This window comes from Sorex fumeus, unplaced genomic scaffold (genome assembly GCF_029834395.1).
Source record: "Sorex fumeus unplaced genomic scaffold, SorFum_2.1 ptg000014l, whole genome shotgun sequence".
Lineage (NCBI taxonomy): Eukaryota > Metazoa > Chordata > Mammalia > Eulipotyphla > Soricidae > Sorex > Sorex fumeus.
The window spans coordinates 27,509,714-27,531,456 of NW_026606071.1; the positions used below are offsets into that span (position 1 = coordinate 27,509,714).

At 35.2% G+C, this 21,743-nt stretch overlaps 1 protein-coding gene across 3 annotated transcripts in view; it reads left to right on the forward strand.

Annotated features, from left to right (window-relative positions):
• Positions 1 to 21,743, forward strand: part of UNC80 (unc-80 homolog, NALCN channel complex subunit) — a 255,397-nt gene that overhangs the window by 66,929 nt on the left and 166,725 nt on the right. For 2 of the 3 annotated variants that reach the window (XM_056111839.1, XM_056111841.1), the window contains exons 15-21: positions 3,521 to 3,668; positions 5,666 to 5,814; positions 8,242 to 8,408; positions 9,565 to 9,663; positions 14,215 to 14,429; positions 15,490 to 15,596; positions 18,322 to 18,418. In XM_056111839.1, coding sequence (XP_055967814.1) covers positions 3,521 to 3,668; positions 5,666 to 5,814; positions 8,242 to 8,408; positions 9,565 to 9,663; positions 14,215 to 14,429; positions 15,490 to 15,596; positions 18,322 to 18,418 — 982 coding nt within the window. The remainder of the gene's footprint in view (positions 1 to 3,520; positions 3,669 to 5,665; positions 5,815 to 8,241; positions 8,409 to 9,564; positions 9,664 to 14,214; positions 14,430 to 15,489; positions 15,597 to 18,321; positions 18,419 to 21,743) is intronic. The other variant, XM_056111840.1, reaches the window with a different exon arrangement.

Here is a 21,743-nt window from a genome sequence, read left to right on the forward strand (position 1 = left end):
ACTTAGATATGGAACGTGGCCCTTATTGGTATAATAAAGGACTATAAAAGTAGACAGTCATTTTTCTGGCTACTTTGAAAATGAAACATTTGCCTTCAAAAATTTTAGATCATGTCCCTTTGAACTGTGTGAAACTTTAAACTCTGCGCTTGGGCTTGCAAAGCATAATTCTGTAACGGAACATGATCTTATTCCAGATCATTCTCATTTGCCTTTGTGAATTGTTACTTTTTCCTTCTCACCTAGGCAATACTCCACATCCACAAGTATGAACTGGGTCAACTGCCTCTTATGTACTTTGCAATTGAAACTGTAAGAAAATACTCTCTTAATATGACAGTTCTGTGCAATTTTAAGTCTTGGATACCCTTTGCCATATTTTAGCAGAGTTTTTAGGATCATGACAAAATCTAATGCCAGTCCACTTTTCCTTGGTATTAGGTTTTGTGTGAAATGTTCACACAGTATTTGCATGCTGGGTTTCTTTTTGAATCTACCATCTACTTATCTGTCATTTTTCTTTTTATATTTTATTATATTGTATTTATTAATTATATGTATGTGGTACATAAAGGAGTCTAGTCACAGTAATTAATTTCTAAATAATTTTTAATTGAGTTAGCCATGACTTACCGAAAATAAATGTTTCAACAATACATCATGCCAACCACCAAAGTGCCAATCTCATCCACTACTATTTATAGGATCTCTTTAGCCCAGTGCCTACAATTTCTAAATTCATATACTTGAAACTATTGTCCAAGTTCTATATTTTGAGGCCAAAACTTTTTAAATTTATATTATATAAGCTGAGAGAAAGTTGATGTAGCATCACTGTGCATGAGTATATCACTTTTTAATCTTTAAATTTTAATTCTATCACTGTATAAATCAATGCCTTTTAGCTTAAAATTATATTGTTCTCACATCAAAAAAAGTTCATATTAAAAAGGCAAAATATTACAGGTATCATACATCCATACATCAGTGAGAGGCATGAGCTATCTTGGATCTGTCTTTCTAGTCTTGTAGAAAGTAAGACTAATTATATCAGAAGTAACTTGAAAGGTTACTGCTCATGTTTTCCTTGCTAGAAGTCCTGAACAATTCCTTTCAGGTTGTCAAGGTGATTTTCCACCTGCCTTCTCATCTTTGTTGACTTATAAGAAACCCTTCTGTTATCTTGTATTTCAGTTTTGTAGTCATTAATAAGAATTTATGTTTGCTTGTCCATGCTTAATAATAAACATTGCCAATAAATACACATTTGAGAACTTTTTCCTGAGAATATCTAAATCAAGGAGATATATATTTCAGTATTTTTAAAGCATTGGGTTTTAAAAATTATTTAGCTTTTAACATGATAATATTTCTCCAATTCAATCAAGTCCCCTATACTTTTTAAAAAAGGAAATAGATTATTACAATGAGATTAATCCAAGTACTTTCGTTGAACTCCAACAGAAATTCCAATAGCCTATTGATTTAAAATTGTGTCCTTGGTATATTTTACAAAAAAGATAAGATAATCTGTATCTCAGAACTTCCAACCAAGATTTTATCATACTTTGTAAATATTTTAATGAATACCTTCACAAATTTCTTATAAAATGATAATTAAATACAGCTTCACAAAAAAATTACGTAAGTTTATTATAGAAAAACTTTGTAAGAGAATGGAATAAAAGGTCTTTCTTGAGGTCTAGCAAGAAATTACTCCTCTAGAATAAAAAAAATGACCTTATTTCCATTCTTCTAAGACCAAAAAATGATAGAATAAAAAAAAATTTTCATCTAACTTTGTGATATAGATGGAGAAATTATGATTAGATTACACCAGGAATCCTATTACTACTTCAAATTTCAACCTCTTATAATATTCCTTTATTCTTTTAATTTGTCTGATAATATTGATTACCAAATCTCTTGATTTGTTAGAATAGTGATGTAACTTAAATTTTCTTTTTAAGTAACTATTAAAGTACCAGTTAAATCTCAGACTGACCTTCCCTAAAGTGACTTTCATGCTTATATATACTCATTTTGGTCCTTTAGCCCTTTTTTTTTTTAAACCCAGAGGCATCTTTCATTTTCCCCATGCCATTGCATTGTTGTGGAATTTCTTATAATCTCATTTATTTGCTGAATTTGGCTTCTTCAAAATACCAGCTAATGTCTGCTATGAGTCATCTTAAATCCTCTTTGGATTTGGGTGAAATTGACACATATTCTCTAAAAGGTCATTATCTGAACTATGAATGAGTTGACCATATCATAATAGAAATAACTAAGGTAGACAGAAAATATTTTTAATTTTTGCACTGCTATGAAGCTTTATTAATTTGGACAAATGACAACAATTTCCAACACTGTCACATAGAGATATTTATTAAAACTAGAGGGGATGTAAATGCTGTGATGCCTATTATATACAAAATCATGTCTTAAACAGAAAAAATCACTGTCACTGTCATTGTCACTGTCCTCCCATTGCTCATTGATTTGTTCGAGTGGGCCCAGTAACATTGTGAGACTTCTTGTTACTGTGTTTGGCATATCGAATACGTCATGGGGAGCTTTTCAGGCTTTGCTGTGTGGGCGAGGTACTCTCGCTAGCTTGCCAGGCTCTCTGAGAGGGGTGGAGGAAACGAACTCGGGTCGGCCTGGTCAGCCACGTGCAAGGCAAACACCCTACCCGCTGGGCTATCTCTCCAGCCCAAACAGAAAAATACTATAGAATGTAATTTCTACTTCCATGATGTGAGAGAGTTAGGAGGTCCCCTGTCATTCTTAGGGTCTTTCAGTTCATTCACTCTGTGACCTTCAGTAGCCAGTGGTTAGTGACTCTATTTGTTCTGCTGATGGGAATTGTTCTCTTTCCCCTTGCCAGAGGGCAAAATTATTTGCTAGCTCAAATGAAAAGCAGTCTAGTGTTTTTCATTCTTTCATAAGGTCAACCTCTATTTAAATATGAATACATAAGTAAACAAAATGAACTGGCCCTTATTTTATGCCTCTTCTTTGTTTCAATCATCTTTTCCTTCTGACCATATAAGAAACACACTTGATACCCACTGCCTATACCCCTCCCCCTTATTCTCTGTATTAAATCTATTCAAATTAAAGCTGAGCTATTATGTATCTTTCCATTGCACAAAGCCTTTGAGGTTTTTCGTAAACCTGGATTACCAATCCTATCACCTACTTATATTTTATACATTGAGCTTTCTTGCTGAGATATTAAAATCTTGATCTTAGTGAAAATACTGAACCTCTTCTGAGGTCAGCACTAGACTTTAGCCTTGGGTTTTCCCTGCCAATCAACCCTTCAGATATTAAGCCCCTCATACTCTCAACATCTCTCTGTTCACTACTTAGAAGAGAGTAATTTACAGGGTCCTGGCACCAGTCAGCAGGGATAAACAGAAGCTTTGGCTTCGGGAGGCTTTGGTCTTAAATGATGGTATCCTTAGCATACGCTGGTACCTGTGACTTTTTCACTTTTCTTCCTTTATTGCAGGCCCAGAACTGCCTTACTAAGCTATACAAGCTAGATAAGATGCAGTTCCGACAAACCATGAGAGACTATGTGAACAAGGACTCTTTAAATAATGTAGTGGACTTCTTGCATGCTTTGCTAGGATTTTGTATGGAACCAGTCACTGACAGTAAGTAAAGCTACATGGACTTCTAGGAGAAACGCCATGTAGAAAAACAGGTAGAGTTTCAGAGACACATTAAATTTGTGAGGTAGTATTGAAAGGCAAATATACCCCCCCTCCTCTCTCTCTCTCTCTCTCTTGCTCTCTCTCTCTCTCTGTCTCTCTCTCTCTCTCTCTCTCTCCTCTTTCTCTGTCTTTATGTCTATATGTGTATCAGAGTAAGAATTAGTTTGCACATAATATTTTGATGTCACATTGTGGATTTCTTTTAGTTAACTAATACCAATAGATAGGATTTTAATGAATTGGTGGCATCCTTATATCATTGTGTTCAGTGATTTTTTTTTCCACAGGGAAGAAAACAATATGTAACGAGTAAACATAGTCATAACGCTATTTTGTTATGCACATATATCTATGCACATATGCTGAATTAGGAAAAAGTAGGCAAATGGATCTGTGTTTAGTTCTACAAACTATTCCATGAAGTTAAATATCATGGCTTTAAGAAAAGATTATCATTGCATTGAGGCCTGTGTTACATAGAGAGGAGCCAGTGGACACCAACTGCATTGATAATACACTGCACACCTTCTTTTGAATGCCACGCAGTCATAAAATCAAAGTGATGCATGAACTCTGAATAATTGAAAACAAAATTTTAATTAGACCTGGTGGAAAACTAATTTTTTAGTATAGATTTTTATTATTTGCATAACTCATTTATGCAAACAATAAAATGCAGTTTTATTTATGCAGTTGATAAAATTAGAATGCAAATATATTGGGTAAATTTAGAAGCAATTTTTCTATTTGTACCTCAGGCTTTGTTATTTGGTTATTACATTAAAAGAAAACACAGGTCTTTTAGAGACCATCTGAAATAATCTTTTATCATTATTCTTTTGAGCCAGCATATTGAAAATTTAAAAATAAGGTGAGAATTACAGTTGAGATAGTGCAAAAGATATGTGTTATTATAAACTTCTCTTTTTCTTTTTTCAAATCATGTGCAATGGATGCAATAAGCATAAATTAAAGTCTTCCTATTATTAAAAAACAGATAATTTTCTGTCCACTGACAAAGGAGTGAATGGTTGACATTATGTGCATTGCTTTAAAATGCAAATTCATCCTTTTTTTCTTGAGAACTGAGTGGCATCTGACAATGAGCCAGACCTTGATGTCCCTATCTGCTCAGTCTCTAAGCTGCAACAGTTCAGCGGTAGTTCATAAACATGAGGAATCCATTGGCAGGGCCATGGAATAACTCATGTACAGGCCAAGAAAATTCCACAACTACCATGAAAAGTCCCAGAAATGATAGGATCGGTTAAACAGTATATCACATGTGGGTGAATTACGAAGCAACTTTGAGAAAGGCTTTTACTCTCTTATAAACTTAAAAGGACTCTGCCAGCATAAAATTACTGGATGAACACCTGGGAAGCTCTAAGCAATTGCAGTCTCCTTTTGCATCAGTGTCTGTGAAGAGCAAAGAGTAAAATTGCCCATCAGTCCTCCACTTGCCCCTCTGATTGCATAGTTCACTTGATTAGCTATACCTCTCTCACTTACGAGTGATTAAACAATTTCCACTGGAAAAGCAGCCACCATTTTTCACCACCAAGAAAAGTGAATCAAGTTAAATTTTCTTCACTGGGGGGACCAGTTAGTATATTGTTAGTACATCCTTTTAGTAATTACCAATTTTGAAAAATAGGTTTAAAAACCCTTCTTTAGCATCAATAGTTAATTCCATTGTGAAATAATAATGTATTAGTTGAAATATTCCACAAATTGGATGGGATTCATCAGGATAAAGATGAGTCATTTATCTGCTGATGTGCACTGTGACGATCAAACCAAGGGTAATTTGCATTCTCTGTCTTTTGTGTTGTGTGTGGTCCTCCAAAATTCCTGGGTGCTAAGTCTGTCATTATTTCTCTAAACTGTGTAACTTAATAGAAACATTGCTTTTGATTGGTGCCTTTGTATTCCAGACAAGGCTGGGTTTGGAAATAACTTCACTACCGTGGACAACAAATCCACAGCCCAAAATGTGGAAGGCATTATCGTCAGTGCCATGTTTAAATCTCTCATCACACGCTGCGCTTCGACCACACATGAATTGCACAGCCCTGAGAATCTGGTGAGAAATTCACCTCTTCTCCTTATAGGATTTATTGCTCTGCTCTGAGAATATTGCTCTTCTTGTGATCATAAGATCAGGAAGTCTGTATTTTCTCATTGCTATACTGTTTTCCCAGTGTTACCAGTAACTTGTCTTCATCTTCCATCTCAGAGGCTTTGTGGAAGTTAGTTACATAGCTACTCTGAGCCTTTTGAAAAGAAGTTTCTAGAGTATGTATTGGCTTATGAATTATAAAAGAATGTTAAAATATTTCTGAAACTACTCTTATTTTAAAAATTAATGAAAATGTGCTACAAGACTTTTTTTTTAATTAGTGAAACACCATGAGGTACAGCTGTAGACTTACAAATTTTTGTGCTTGAGTTTCAGTTATACAATGATCCAATACTCATCCCTCCACCCAGCCACACATTCTAGGGGAAAAGGGAGCTCAGAGAGAGAAAGGAGAACCAAATAAAGGGTGTTGGGAGGATCCTCCCAGGATGGGTGAAACTTTTTTTTTTCTGTTGAGAACTGTTATATTTTATCTACGCTTCATTAAAGACTGTTAATTAGACCACTGGAGCCCAAAACAGTAAGAACTTCACTATAAGAGGTTAGTTGATAACTAAATCGTTACCAAAGTGATTGTGGTTTGAAATTAAAAAAATATTTTGAGGCTGATGAATCTTAAATGAGTAGATGAATTTAATTTTACCTGGAAAGTCATGAAGCAGTTTTTATCAATCTATTAGGTAATGATTCATATATAGATATCAGCCCAGTTAGACATATAGACAGTCTCTTCTAATTTACCTAAATCAAGAAAATTATTTTAAGGTATTTTATTTTTTATTGGTTTTGACAGTGGTCCTCTATTCCCAGTGATACTTGATCTGATGCTTGCTTGATGTTTGAGACTAAGATCAAGATTAAAAACTTGTGAGTGCTACAACTTTAAAAAAAAAATAAAATAAAATAAAGGGGAAAAAAATAAAAAAAAAAAAATAAAAAAAAAAAAAAAAAAAAAAAAAAAAAAAAACTTGTGAGTGCAAGACATATATTCCATAACCCTGAGCTATCTCTTTAATCCCTTCAGAGTATTTTAAATCATTAAAAATATGAATTCAACTTGATATAAAAAATAAATTCACCCCCAAGGATATTTTATTTTATTAACTGTCATAGTCTACAAAAAAAAAAGTTTTTGTAGCTGAAAGTTTCTTGTAGCTGAGGTACCACATATGTATTAAACTTGCTCAGAGAAAGAAGAAACTTAAAAAGTTGATTGCAAGTGATTACATATACAAAGACATGGGTAGAAAAAATAAGTCTCTTCATTTTCTTTTTTCCACATTAAGTTTGACTTAAAACCACTGTTTCAATAGAATGTCAATGCAGCCTCATTTTCTCTTGAGTTTCCCCTCTTCCCAGAGTAATAGAAAGATCTTTAAGACTTCCACAGACCCTGGGGCTTAGGAAGACTCTATAGGTCTGTTATATATCCAAGCCTTCTCTGTCAATTACTGATTTTCATAGTGTGCCTATAGCTGGCACTCTGTTGAGAGTGGAACCCTGTTTCTTAGCTGCCTAATCCTTTTCACAGAGGAGAGGTCAAAGAGTGAAAATATACAGGGCCTTGTTGCCTACAGATCATAAAGGGCACTCTCTGCACACTTTATTTAAAACTTAGTAGGTTTTTATTTTCTATGTTCTTCTTTGCCATGAAACTCTCCTAGGTCAAAGAATATAGTAATTCTCTCCTAAATTTGGAAAAGAGAAGTGGAAGGGGTGGATTCTGGGTACAGTCCTTAATAGATTAAAAAACGAGTCCTACATATATTTTAAAATGTTGATTCACCAATATGTTGGTTTTAAAAGGTATGTATAATCTTTAGTTATGGTCAAGTTCATTTTCCAATTGACTTCAAGATAAAATTAATTGATAAATCTTCATAAGAAAATATATCATCCTTTATATCCCAATATAAGCACTGTTAGAATTGTCTCTAGAACTTATCTAATTTTTCAGAGCAATGCAGAAAATTGAAAAAAGCTAAGCAAAAACTGAAATATCTAGTAGTCAAAACAAAATTGTAATTATTATTTCTTTGCAATTCTCTCTCCAGAAGTCACAATTAAGAGAGATCATTGAAAATTGAGAATGCAGATGTTATAAATATAATGTCTTTCTAATTATACAGTCAACTCTCTCAATATGAAGCATGGTTACCATTTTTTTCATAGTAGAAATGACAAAGTTCTTGGTAATGTTATTATGGAAACAATCAAGAGATACCATTAGTTTCATGAGAGTAAATTATCTTCTCTTTAGGATCCAGTTCTGCTCCATATGTAAGAAGTCACCTTCTTCTCTTCTTATAAACTATTTTATCACAAAACTATTTTTTCTTTCCCCCAAATGTCCTTCTTGCCTCCTAACAGGGACTTTATTGTGACATTCGTCAACTTGTCCAGTTTATCAAAGAGGCTCATGGAAATGTCTTCAGGAGAGTAGCCCTCAGTGCTTTGCTTGACAGTGCTGAAAAGTTGGCACCAGGGAAAAAGATTGAGGAGAATGAGCAAGAATCCAAGCCTGTAGGCAGTAAAAGGTTGGAAGCTTGAGGTCTATAACTCTTAGCACTTCACCTTATTTCTGTACAGCACAGTCTTTGTATTATAGGAAATGCAGAGCATTTGGTTCTTGATATGACTTTAAAAGCAAGTGCAAGTTATGGTGGCACAACCTTGTATAAGTGGTATCACTATTGATGGTCTATCTAAAAACTTAGCAGTGGAATAGAATTACTGTTAAATAATCCACAACTCTGTGAATCAGAATTCAGTTGATCAACTTTTATACAGTTGAACTTCACTTCATAATTCTTAATTATATGGTAAACTGTTATCAGTGTTTTGATCTTTGCTATAAATAATATATGTTTTTATCCAGAGGAATCACAATTACTTTTTTTAATTTTTTTATTATTAGTGAAACACCATGAGGTACAGTTGTAGATTTACAAATCTTTGTGCCTGGATCTCGGTCATACCACGATCAAATACCCATCCCTCCACCAGTGCCCATTTTCCACCACCAGGATAATATCCCTCCCCCCCATCCCCCCATCCCCCCCTGCCACTGTGGCAGGGCATTCCCTTTTGTTCTCTCTCTCCTTTTGGGTGTTGTGATCAGCAAAAGAGGCATTGAGTGGCAAACATGTTCAGTCCAGTCTACTTTCAACCTGCATCTCCCCTCCTGGGAGGATCCTCCAAACACCCTCCATTTGGTGTTCCCTTTTCTATCTGAATTGTCCTTTCCCCTAGAATACCCGACTGGCCTCTAAGCTATGGAGTAATTCTCCTGGGGAATCACAATTACTTTAATTTATCCAATGTAGTGATATTTTATGCATGTCAAAGGACACATTACTGAGGAATACACCTTGTTGTTTTTCTTTTAGCAAACATAAATTTGCCTAGTCTAAAAGAAATGCCACTCATGAAAATGAAAAGAAATTTCTAAGTTTTAAACCCTGCTTGCAGTTAATGACCTTGTTTGGAATGAAAGTTGTATTTTGGGACAATAAGATACCTAGATTATGCATCAAACAAAAGCATATGAATCCCATACTACACAGACTGTTAATGACTTAGGGTCTGTACATAGCTGATCTATGAGAGAGGGTTTTGCTTTATGAACTATAAGAAGAGTTGAGAGGTGGTATCTGACTATGTTATGATTGGTGGCATGCACCATTTGCATAGGTCAGAGGCAGGAAGCATTATGGACAAAGGCCAGATGTCTTCTGCGCCTGAGGAATGTCGCAGCTTCATGTCCGGTCGCCCATCACAGACTCCAGAACAGTAAGTAGTAGCATTGGTTTGTCTTCAATGCAGTGAGATGAGTACTTTACACTAAAATAAATTGCGTTTTGTAAACAATTTTTTATCATTTCCTTTGACTTTTGCCTTTCTTCTGTCCTTTATTTTCCCCATGCCAATGCTGCTAATCTTTACAAATCCAAATCACAAATATCCAACGTTGACTGTATAGGATGTCTCTTTTAATGCATTTCCCAGTCTATTCCTCATTTTTTGCCTCTTAGGCACATTCCTGCAGATAAATCTCAAAAAATAACAGGTGTTTTTATACAAGGTGGAGTGCCATCTACATCATTGCTTTAAATTACTTAAAACTTTTAAATTTCAGGCTGGCTAATGTGTTCAATAAAGGCTGCTTTCTCAAAACCTAATTCTAACTTTTCCCATAGGAACATTTTTAGGGATATAACAAAAATCCAAAACTAAGTTTAAAAAATTAATATGAATGGCAAATTTCTGTTGCTACATATCCACAAGACCAGTTAAGAGGTTTTCACACACTAAGTTTGTCCCAAATCAGGAGAAAACTTATTCCCCAAAAATAACTTCAGTTGTTGTCAAGCTAATCTAGCAAGTTAAATTTTTAAAAAATCTGCAAACCACTTGATTTCTCCGCATTTAGCATGTGTCTGTTCTTTCCCCTTGAATCTGAAGTTACATAGTTTTAACATGTTTTTATGTAAGTACTTTTTCTTGGAGCAGTGTAATAGAATGTAAGATATGGAAGTCCTCACTGATTAAAGGAGAGGAGTATGCCAGTGTCTCTTTTTAAACTCTGATAAAAGGTGGGTGGATAGTCCCAGGTTTTCCTTTTTCTTCTTTTTCTTTCTTCCTCTCCCCTTCTATTCCTGCCTTTCTCCTGCTTAGATAAAAGTCACAGTAACTATATCATACTAAAATAAATTTTATATACAAGCTTCTCTGATATTCATTGATAGAAATCAACTGTACTCATTGAACAAAGCAACTATAACATCTTATTGATATAGCTGGCATATTAATAAACGCCTCGTTGGATATTTTCCTACTTAGATCAAGTAGCCATATACCCATTATTGTACTGATATTCTCCCAAAGTAAGAAAGGCTTCATTCACTGCAGACAATTGATAAAAGTAATTGAGAAGTAAAATTCTAAATCACAAATTTAATCTATGTTGTGTTTAATTAATGGAACAGGGTGCTTTAAAATAAGAATAAAAAGTATCTAGCACTCATAATATTTTGAGGGATAAAATATCTCCACAAATTTTTATACAGTACTGTAGAATTTTCTGATTCTCCCCCAAAATTTTTGAGTAAATTAATATGCAAAACTCCCACAAATTTCATCATGTTAATAGACATTTTCTAGAATCTTTTCTCTACCAATTACTAAAATAATAAATGCTGCTCAAGTAGATGAATATGGAAAACACAGAAAAGCATAAGGAAGAAAATTAGTTTTAAAACTAAAGCAGCATTAGGGGCCAGAGTGATAGTGCAATGGATAAGAAGCTGACGCAGATCCAATCCCCAGCATGCCTTATGATCCCCCGAACATTGTCAGGAGTGATTCCTGAGTGCAGAGCTGGAAGTAACCCCTGAGCATGTCTGAGTGTCATCCAAAAACAAAACAAATAAACAAAAAATCTAAAATAGCATTAACTAGAAATGAGAACTGGAAAGTATTTTTTTCTTATTAATTTTATTGAATCACCATGAGATAGTTACAAGCTTTCATGTTTGGGTTACAATCACACAATCATCAAACACCCATCCATCCACTAGTACACATTCCCCACCACCATATCTCCGGTATAACTCCCCTTATCCACCCTCCCTCTGCCTAAATGGCAGATATGATTCCCCATAATCTCTCTCTACTGTTGGGTATTACAGTTTGCAATACAGACCCTGAGAGGTTATCATGTTTGGTCCTTTATCTACTTTCTACACACATCTCCCATCTCGACCGGTTCCTCCAGCCATCTTTTTCTTAGTGATCCCTTCTTTATTCCAGCTGCTTCTCTCCTTTGCTCATGAGGTAGGCTTCCAGCTATGGAGCAATCTATCTGTTCTGTGTATCTACTATTCTTTGGAGTCAGCCTCATGTTCTGTTGTTTTATACTCCACAAATGAGTGCAGTTCTTCTATGTCTGTCCCTCTCTTTCTGACTCGTTTCACTTAGCATGATACTCTCCATGTCTGCCCATTTATAAGCAAAGTTCATGACTTCATCTCTCCTGACAGCTACATAGCATTCCATTGTGTAGATGTACCAAAGTTTCTTTAGCCAGTCATCTGTTCTAGGGCACTTGGGTTGTTTCCAGATTTTGGCTATTGTGAACAGTGCTGCAATGAACATATAGGTACAGATGTCATTTCTACTGTGCTTTTTTGCTTCCTTGGGATATATTCCCAGAAGTGGTATTGTGGGGTCATATGACAGCTCAATTTCTAGTTTTTTTTATTAAATTTTTTTAATAGTGAGACATCATGAGGTACAGTTGCAGACTTACACATTTTTGTGCTTGGGTTTCAATTACACAATGATCAAACACCCATCCCTCCACCAGTGCGCATTTCCCACCACCATGGATCCCAGTATCCCTCCCACCCCCCATCCTCCCCATCCCACCCTGTCTCTGTGGCAGGGCATTCCCCTCTCTTCTCTCTCTCCTTTTGGGTGTTGTGGTTTGCAAAAGAGACATTGAGTGGTATTCATGTTTGGTCTGTAGTCTACTTTCAGCATGCTTCTCCTATCCTGGGAGGATCCTCCCAACACCTTTATTTGGTGTTCTCCTCTTTATCTGAGCTCCCTTTTCCCCTGGTATGTGTGGTTGGCCTCCAAGCCATGGAGTAAAATTCCTGATACTAATCTCGGCCATTCTTGGGTGTTAGTTTCCTATTTTGTTACTTTATGTTCCCCAGATGAATGTCTATTCCTTTCTTTCTGAGTCATTTTGCTTAACATGATACTTTCCATGTAGTACCACTTGTATGTAAATTTCATGACTTCATCTTTTCTAACAGCTACATAGTACTCCATTGTGTAAATGTACCAAAGTTTCTTTAACCAGTCATCTGTTCTCGGGCACTAAGGTTTTGAGAACTGGAAGTTTTTACATACTACAGTGGAAGCATTTTTGAACATGTGTGCGACTAAACACACCAACATGCTCACACATGAACCTTTAAAAAATTAGCTGTTACCCCATCTAAATCATCCAATTACTTTCTTATAACTTTGCAATATATCACAAATATATCTAACATCAATAATCTCATAAAACAACATTTTAGCAACTGCAGAGTATGCCCTAGATTGAGTGTCCTATCTTCATTCAACTTCTTCCCTGGGGTGTATCAATTAAATTGCTTTTAAATTTTCATGTTTATCCAACATACTTCAGTGAGCATTTGACATTCTTGGTCATGGTGGTCCTCCCGTTGTTCTCGATTTTGCTCGAGCGGGCCCAGTAACGTCTCCTTCGTGAGACTTGTTGTTACTGTGTTTGGCATATTGAATACATCATAGGTAGCTTGCCAGGCTCTGCCGTGCGGGCTCGATACTCTTGGTAGCTTGCTGGGCTCTCCAAGAGTGGCAGAGGAATCGAACTCAGGTCGGCCATATATATCTACTATATTTGGTCTGTTATTCTGTTTTTAGGATGAGTTTCTAAATTGAATTTCTTTGCCAGAGATGAAAATTAAATTTAAGATAACAAACATTTTATCAGTTAACTTTCAAAAATTTTATTATTCTATCTCATCATAGTTGAGAAAGTAACCATTTATTTTACTTTGTAATTTTTGTCAACTTAATAAGTGAAAATAGGGATCTCATTTCAAATACTTTCAAAAATTTTTATTCCTCAGTATATTAAATGTTTTATGTAATTGACCTCTTGCCTTTTTCCTTTTGTGGAATGATCTATTGAAGAATCCATATGGAGATATACAATTTTTCCCTATTAAATTGGTCTCTTTTTTCACTTTTAAACCTACCTTATATTTCTTTGAATTTAGAAGAACTAATCAATATTACGATAATTGTTAAGTGAACAATTATAAAACAATACCTTACCTAAGAATGTTTGTTTCATTTTATTTATTTAATCAATCAAATATTTTTTTCTGAATATATTAGTTCCATAATTTATCGTAAGCTGCAGTGGAGGTGGGAGGCAGGATAAGGTACTACAATGCCTCTGGAAGCTTGAAAAAATAAGTTAAATATTTACTGACATGCTAAGTGCTTTTGCTACTATGACTCACGTCCTATAATAATACCTGCAATAATATTTAGTGCTCATAAAAAGGTTGAAAAAAGCTATCAGCTTCATTTGACAGCTGAAACATGACTGTTTCCATGAAGAGCTCAGGAAGTAATCCTTTGTTTCTCTTTTCACTCCTACTCTTGCCAAATCCCAGCCCACCAAAGACCATCCTGCATGATTTACCTAAATGTCATTGACAGGAAGTAGAAAAACTTTACAAAGATTTCCCATGTGTTGTCAGACTTTTAATCCCATCCACTGCTTGCTTTCAGTGATGAACAGATGCAAGGAGGCAACCTGGGGCGAAAAGATTTCTGGCGCAAAATGTTCAAATCCCAGAGTGCAGCAAGTGATACCAGCAGCCAATCTGAGCAGGACACTTCAGAATGCACCACTGCCCATTCAGGGACCACCTCTGACCGGCGTGCCCGCTCACGATCCCGTAGAATTTCCCTTCGGAAGAAACTTAAACTCCCCATAGGTAAAAGTATGTTTGTTTTTATTTATAGATACTCTCTTTACTGACCATGTCCTCCAATCAATCACAATCAAAAACAGAGCAATGCATGGTAGAGAAAGTGAAAGCTTTCAAGTCTTAAGGCATAGGCTGACTCCATTCATCCATTCATTCATTTTTTTTCAACAGTTCCTTCTCAAACACCTATGATGTGCATTACCACATGCAAACACAATGTTAATAAGCATCAGAGAACAAAGGGTGATAAATATTGCACAGCACTTGCCTATGCTGAACTTCTATTTTAGTAGAAGTAGTAGCCACTAAAGCAGATAATTAAACAACTGAGTGTAGTTAAAATAGAATAATAATAATGAGATCAAATCTAAATGAAGGAAGAAACAGGCATCATGGAAGGCTTCCTAGCAGAAATGACACTGAGATCTACAAAATACCTAAGGGAAAGAGGAGGAAGAGCGCACCAGTGGGTAGCAATGAAATGTGCAAATATATTAGGAGGGAAGAAACAAAGAATTGAGATGGGAGAAGTGTGGTTGCTTGATTATGATAGAGTGATGGAGAACAGCACATGTGGGCATGACAGGTCAGCTGGGTCTCCTTTCTGCAGTTCTAAATAGCATGATGCAAGCTAAAAACATAAGCAGATAATTTTTTTCTAACATGGAAAACATTAAGGGAACAAGAGTAAATAAGGCAGACCAGATAGAAAACTGCTTGGTAGTTGAGGCATAAGTAATGGTAGGTAAAGCTGACTTATAACCATGTAATCAGAGAGAAATAGACTTGAGAAAGATTTAGGAGGTCAATTCTACAGCACTTATTCGGAAATGTAATTATTTCCATGGAGATTGGATGGATTATATTTCTATTCAGAGTCATGTAATTTTATGCATCAATTCTGAACACTTTCATTCAAAGGAATGCACACCAAAACACAATTTGTTTTCACATCTATTTACATCAAACCATGTAATTTTCATTGCTTGTTGGGCACATGCTGACATTTCTATTTAATTCATTTGGAAGAAAATGCTATAATGGTCTATTTTTTTAAAAAATTATTAAATAGGAAGCTGGCTGAAACGATCCTCCCTCTCGGGCCTGGCAGATGGCGTGGAGGACCTCCTGGACATCAGCTCTGTGGACCGCCTGTCCTTCATCAGGCAAAGTTCCAAGGTAAACAGGACAATACTTACGTAAAAAAATACTGGAGTAGCTGATAGGAAAGTGTCAGGGTGAAGAAATGTTAATAAACATCTGGAGAGGGCAAATAAGGAGGAGTTGAAGGAGATAGTCAAGTTAAAAATATTTAAGAGACTTAAATGAACAATGGAAACTAAGATGTCAGTCACTGAAAAAAATTGTAGAAAGGAAAATAAATTTAATTTTAAACACATGTAATGTCACATAAAATTATATCAGAACAATTTTACATAAAATTATACTACATAAAATTATATTGCAATATTGAGCATTATAAAGGTGTTTTTCCAAACTGCTTTCAAAAAATTTTTTTATTAGTAAAACACCATGAGGTACAGTTGTAAACTTACAAATTTTTGTGCTTGGGTTTCCGTTGTACAATGATCGAGTGCCCATCCCTCCACCAGTGCCCATTCTCCACCTCCACTAATACCAGTATCCCTCCCACCCAGCCCCATCCCCCACATCCCACCCTGCTTCTGTGGCAGGGCATTCCCTTTTGGTCTCTCTCTCCTTTTGGGTGCTGTGGCCTGCAAAAGAGGCATCGAGTGGCAATCATGTTTGGTCTAGAGTCTACTTTCAGCATGCTTCTCCCATCCTGGGGGGGATCCTCCCAATACCTCCCATTTGGTGCTCCCTTCTACATCTGGGCTGCCTTTACCCCTAGAGTGTGAAGCTGGCCTCTAAGCCATGGAGTAAACGTCCTGGTATTTATCTCGGCTATTTTTGGGTGTTGGTCTACTCTTTTGTTACTTTATGTTCCCCAGATGAATGTGATCTTTCTATGTCTATCCCTCTCTTTCTGACTCATTTCGCTTAGCATGATACTTTCCATGTAGTACCACTTGTATGTAAATTTCATGACTTGTTCTTTCTAGGAGTTTCTTGGTAGAGGTTTTAGGGTTCTCTAAGTATAGTATCATATCATCTGCGAATAGTGAGACCTTGATTTCTTCCTTTCCTACTTGGATGCCCTTAATGTCTTTTTCTTGCCTAATCGCTATTGCAAGTACTTCCACTACTACATTAAACAGTAGTGGAGAGAGTGGACATCCTTGTCTTGTCCCTGATCTTAAGGGGAAGGCTCTTAGTTTTTGTTTGTTTGTTTGTTTGTTTTGTTTCTTTATTAAACTTTTTTTAATAGTGAGACATCATGAGGTACAGTTGCAGACTTACACATTTTTGTGCTTGGGTTTCGATTATACAATGATCAAATACCCATCCCTCCACCGGTGCCCATTTCCCACCACCACGGATCCCAGTATCCCTCCCACCCCCTATCCTCCCCATCTCACCCTGCATCTGTGGCAGGGCATTCCCTTTTGTTCTCTCTCTCTTATTGGGTGTTGTGGTTTGCAAAAGAGGCAATGGGTGACAATCAAATTTAATCTATAGTCTACTTTCCGCATGCTTCTCCCATCCTGGGAGGATCCTCCCAACACCTTTATTTGGTGTTCCCTTCTTTATCTGAGCTCCCTTTTCCCCTGGTATGTGTGGTTGGCCTCCAAGCCATGGAGTAAAATTCCTGGTACTAATCTCAGCCATTCTTGGGTGTTAGTCTCCTGTTTTGTTACTTTATGTTCCCCAGATGAATGCAATCTTTCTATGTCTATCCCTTTCTTTCTGAGGCTCTTAGTTTTTCCCCATTGAGGATGATGCTTGCTGTAGGCTTGTGGTAGACGGCTTTAACTATATTGAGGAAAGTCCCCTCTATCCCCAATTTGGCGAGGATTTTCATCATAAACGGGTGCTGGATCTTGTCAAATGCTTTCTCTGCATCTATTGATATGATCATATGATTTTTATCTTTTCTTTTGTTGATATGATGAATTATGTTGATTGATTTCCGAATGTTAAACCATCCTTGCATCCCCGGTATGAATCCCACTTGGTCACGGTGTATGATCTTTTTGATGAGTTGTTGAATTCTATTTGCTAGTATTTTGTTGAGAATCTTTGCATCCATGTTAATCAGGGATATAGGTGTGTAGTTTTCTTTTTTTGTGGTGTCTTTGTTTCTTTTTGGTATTAGGGAGATATGGGCTTCATAGAAACTGTTTGGGAGGCTTTCAAATTTTAAAACATGAAAATTCCTGATTTCTCTATGTCCAAATCGAATATTCATTAATTCCATAGAAATTTCTGTTATACCTATCCCTAAACCACATTATTTATCCTCCTTCCTTTACTTTTTATATCTTCTGTATCATTCTACTTCTGAAAAGAATAAAAAAGAAAAGTCAGGACAACTTTTCCTAGAAGTGCTTTTCCATAATGTTGTTAAGCATTGTAATAATATAAGATTTAGAAAATTTTATTATTCTAAGTTCTTTATAAATCTTTCATATTGATTTATTGCCTAGTCACTGTAATTTTTAGCATATGAGTTGTGTTAATATGTAGATATATAAGTTTCATTAAAACCAAAACCAATTTTTCTGTTTTAAAATGTCATTTTGCAGTTATACAAAAAATACCAACACTATAAGACATTTAGAAGATGTAATTCTTCCTTTGTTATTTTTATTAAAAAATAAATTGAATAGAAATTTGAAAGTTTATGAGGAATTTTTTTAGTTTGCTTTGAAAATGTTGAGTGTAATTGCCCAAGGGCAACTTATTTTTCAAAGCAAGGATTAGTGTAAGCACGAAGAATTGCTTTTGAATTTTATTCTTTACTTTCCATTTTTTTCTGCAGGTCAAATTCACCAGTAATGTGAAGCTTTCAGAAGGTGGACCAGGAAGTGGAATGGAAAATGGAAGAGATGATGAGGAAAATTTCTTTAAGCGACTTGGTAAATTTCTGCAGCCTAAGTACTACATCCAATTTTGGAATCCAACTTTGACTATCAAACGTTTGCTAGAATAGATTGTTTTCAGAGTGCATCACACAAAACAAAGATTTGGTAGATGAAATAATTTATTTTTCTCTTCCATTGATTGTCACTTGTTTCTTATCTTTTTTGTACTACTATATATACTTCTCTATTAGTTATCAACTTCCTTCAGCTGAAATTTATGGAAACCTAAGATGTCCTTCATTTCCTAGTCGGCACAGGGTTTGTACAGAAGTGTAAGAAATAGCATCTTCTACTGCTGTCCTTTATTACACAATCTGAGAGTTTTAAAGAACCTGTAGATCCTTTTATCCACCCACCTTGCTACTTAGAAATTCTATATATTATATTCCTGACAGATGGCCAGTCACCTGGTAAGCAGTTCCACTAAGGGATAGTTCATTACTTTACAGAGCAATCTGCTCCAGAACAATGCAGTTTTTATTGTTTCAAAGTCTTGTCTTGGGGTCGGAGCTATAATACAGTGGGTAGGGCATTTGCCTTGCATGCAGCCTACATGGTTTCAATCCCTGGCATCCCATATGGTCCCCTGTGCAATGCCAGGAGTAATTCCTAAGTGCAAAGCCAGGAGTAACCCCTGAGCATCACCAGGTGTGACGCAATAAGCCAAAAAAAAGTTCTGTCTTATATTCTGAAAAATGCACTTATAACTTTAATTCATAGGTCTGAATTATGACATCTGTAGTGACTCACAGACACACGCACTCTCTTATATATCTAATGCCAGTTTTACATACTGTCCAGTTTGTGCTCTGTTTTTCCTTTTATGGACTTAATGAACTTTGATAGCTTTTACAATTATGGAATTTTAGAGATAGCTTCCTCTGTGTAGTTATAACCACCCCCACCATCAAAGTTTCAATACCATCCCAAACCCAGAAGGACAGTATTCATTTATTCCACTCCCCTTGCTTCATTTACTTTAACAATAACCATGGTTTTCACTGTGTTTCGGAGTTAGTTTCACTGATTTTCCCAATTCACTTGCTTTACTGATTCATAGTCTACATATTGGTGAAGTCATCCAGTAATTGCTTTTCACTTCCTTTACACTTATAATCATCTCAAGTTCTATATGTTTTTGTCTCAAAAAGTACAATTTAACTTTTTTTGATACAGAATAACATCCTCTTGTTTATAATATATACCATATCTTCTTTATCCAGTCATCTATTGATGGACATTTAGTTTGATTATTCACTTTTGGCTATTGTGATCCATGTTATCCTAATAATAAGTGATGTAAAACATTTTGGTATGACCGTATCCAGCACTTCTCAGGGCTGAGTACTGAGGCTGTGCTCAGGGATCACTGCTGAACATGTTTGGGGATTATTTATATTCAAATAAACTAAATATAATATATCATGTCAACAAAAAGACATTATCATATCAAATATGTGGTAAAGTGTTTTTTCTTTGGTATTACTAAAGGGAATTGCAGTAAGGTGTATTTGACAACTGATTTCACTAACATAAGCAACAGAAGAAACATGTAAGACATTGACTTATTCACTATTATTATTTTCCTAATTACAACCTCTAGAGATCATAAAAATGGAAACTTTTTCAGCGTAATGCTATAGGTATTTTACAGAGTGATATAAAGTAGAAACAAGATCATAGACATGATTATTAGTCCGGGTATGAATCCAATTATTTTATTGCATTTCTATTTCCAGTAGACTGAGCTACTAATCTGTCACTTCTCATTTTATCATTCTCTTTCAAATTTTCCTCTTTCTCTTCCTTCTCCTCTTTGTCTATATCTCATACACTCTCAAGTTGTTCTGATGCATTTAATTTTATCACCTTTAAATATACATTTTATAAATATATTGCAAGAATATAAAAATACATTATGAAACATCTCATATATTGTTGGTATATACTAAATGCTCAGAAGTGGTAATGAATATTATATTGTGATGATTCTGTATGATCTATAGATTCATAGAAATTTTCCTTTCTAAAAAAATGTTACTTTGCTGGTAAAGTAATCCTTACAGCCTGGGCTCACAGGATTATGCCAGTCTTCTTACCTGTAATATGTATAATTCTGTGAAGCAGAGAATGTAAGTTTTTGCTATCAAAGATTGTGTTGATTACTAATGTTTTGATTACTTTATTTATACTCTTCAACTGTATTGTTATATGATGTTCTTTCTATAAAAAATGTTGTTTATTGAGGTCAGGGTCTTCTGCCTTCCATGTGTAAGACCATTGGTTCAATCTCAGGCACTGCGGGTTCAATCTCAGGCACTGCACCAAAAAAATAAAAATAAAAATGGTAGTTTCTCAAGTAATATTTAATAAATTTATTTTAAATATTATAAAATAGTCATCAAATAAGTATTGAAAATAGCATGAAATATTTGTCATTCATATTTACATACACTGTCAAATATTATTAATAAATTGATAAAATCATAACAAGTTTATTAATCTTCTACCTGGTCTATATATTGGCTATATTACAAATTTGAAGCTATCATCACCTAACATATTGTTATTCTTCATAATCAGAGCTTGTATTGCTATAAACTTTCCCCTTAACACCACTTTTGTTGTGATGCATATGTTCTGATAACACGTCTTTATTCTTCTTTGTTTCCAGAAATCGTTTGATTTCCTCTTTGATTCACTGGTTGGTCAGTAGCGAGTTACTAAATTTCTAAGTGTTTGAGTTTTTTTCCCCATTTCTGTTTGTTATTAGCTTCCATTTTTCCTGCACATCATGGTCTGAGAGGATAGTGATGCAATTTCTTCTTGATTTTATAGAAATGTTTTGTTACCCAGCATGTGATCTATCTTGGTAAATGCACCATATGCTCTGAAGAGGAATGTGTATTTGACTTTGAAAGGATACACATACACACACACATATATGCCCATCTTTTTGATTTCTTCCTCAAAGATGGTATTTGCAGGGCTGGGGCAGATGGTATGGTGATTGCCTTGCACATAACTGACCAGTCCCAGCCAAATATATATATATATATATATATATATTATATATAATATGTATATATCAACTAGGCAACTAGGCTAAAACTCAACAAGTAAACACTATATATATAATATACAAAGGTGACAAAGTGGTGTTGAAGGCTCCAAGTATTGTGTGTTGCTATCAATATCTTCCTTTAGGTCTCTTAGCAGTTGTTTAAATATCTTTATGGTTCCTCATTAGGTACACAAATATTTATGAGTGTTAATTCTTTAAGATGAGTTTTAGAAGTGTGACTCTTTTACATCTATT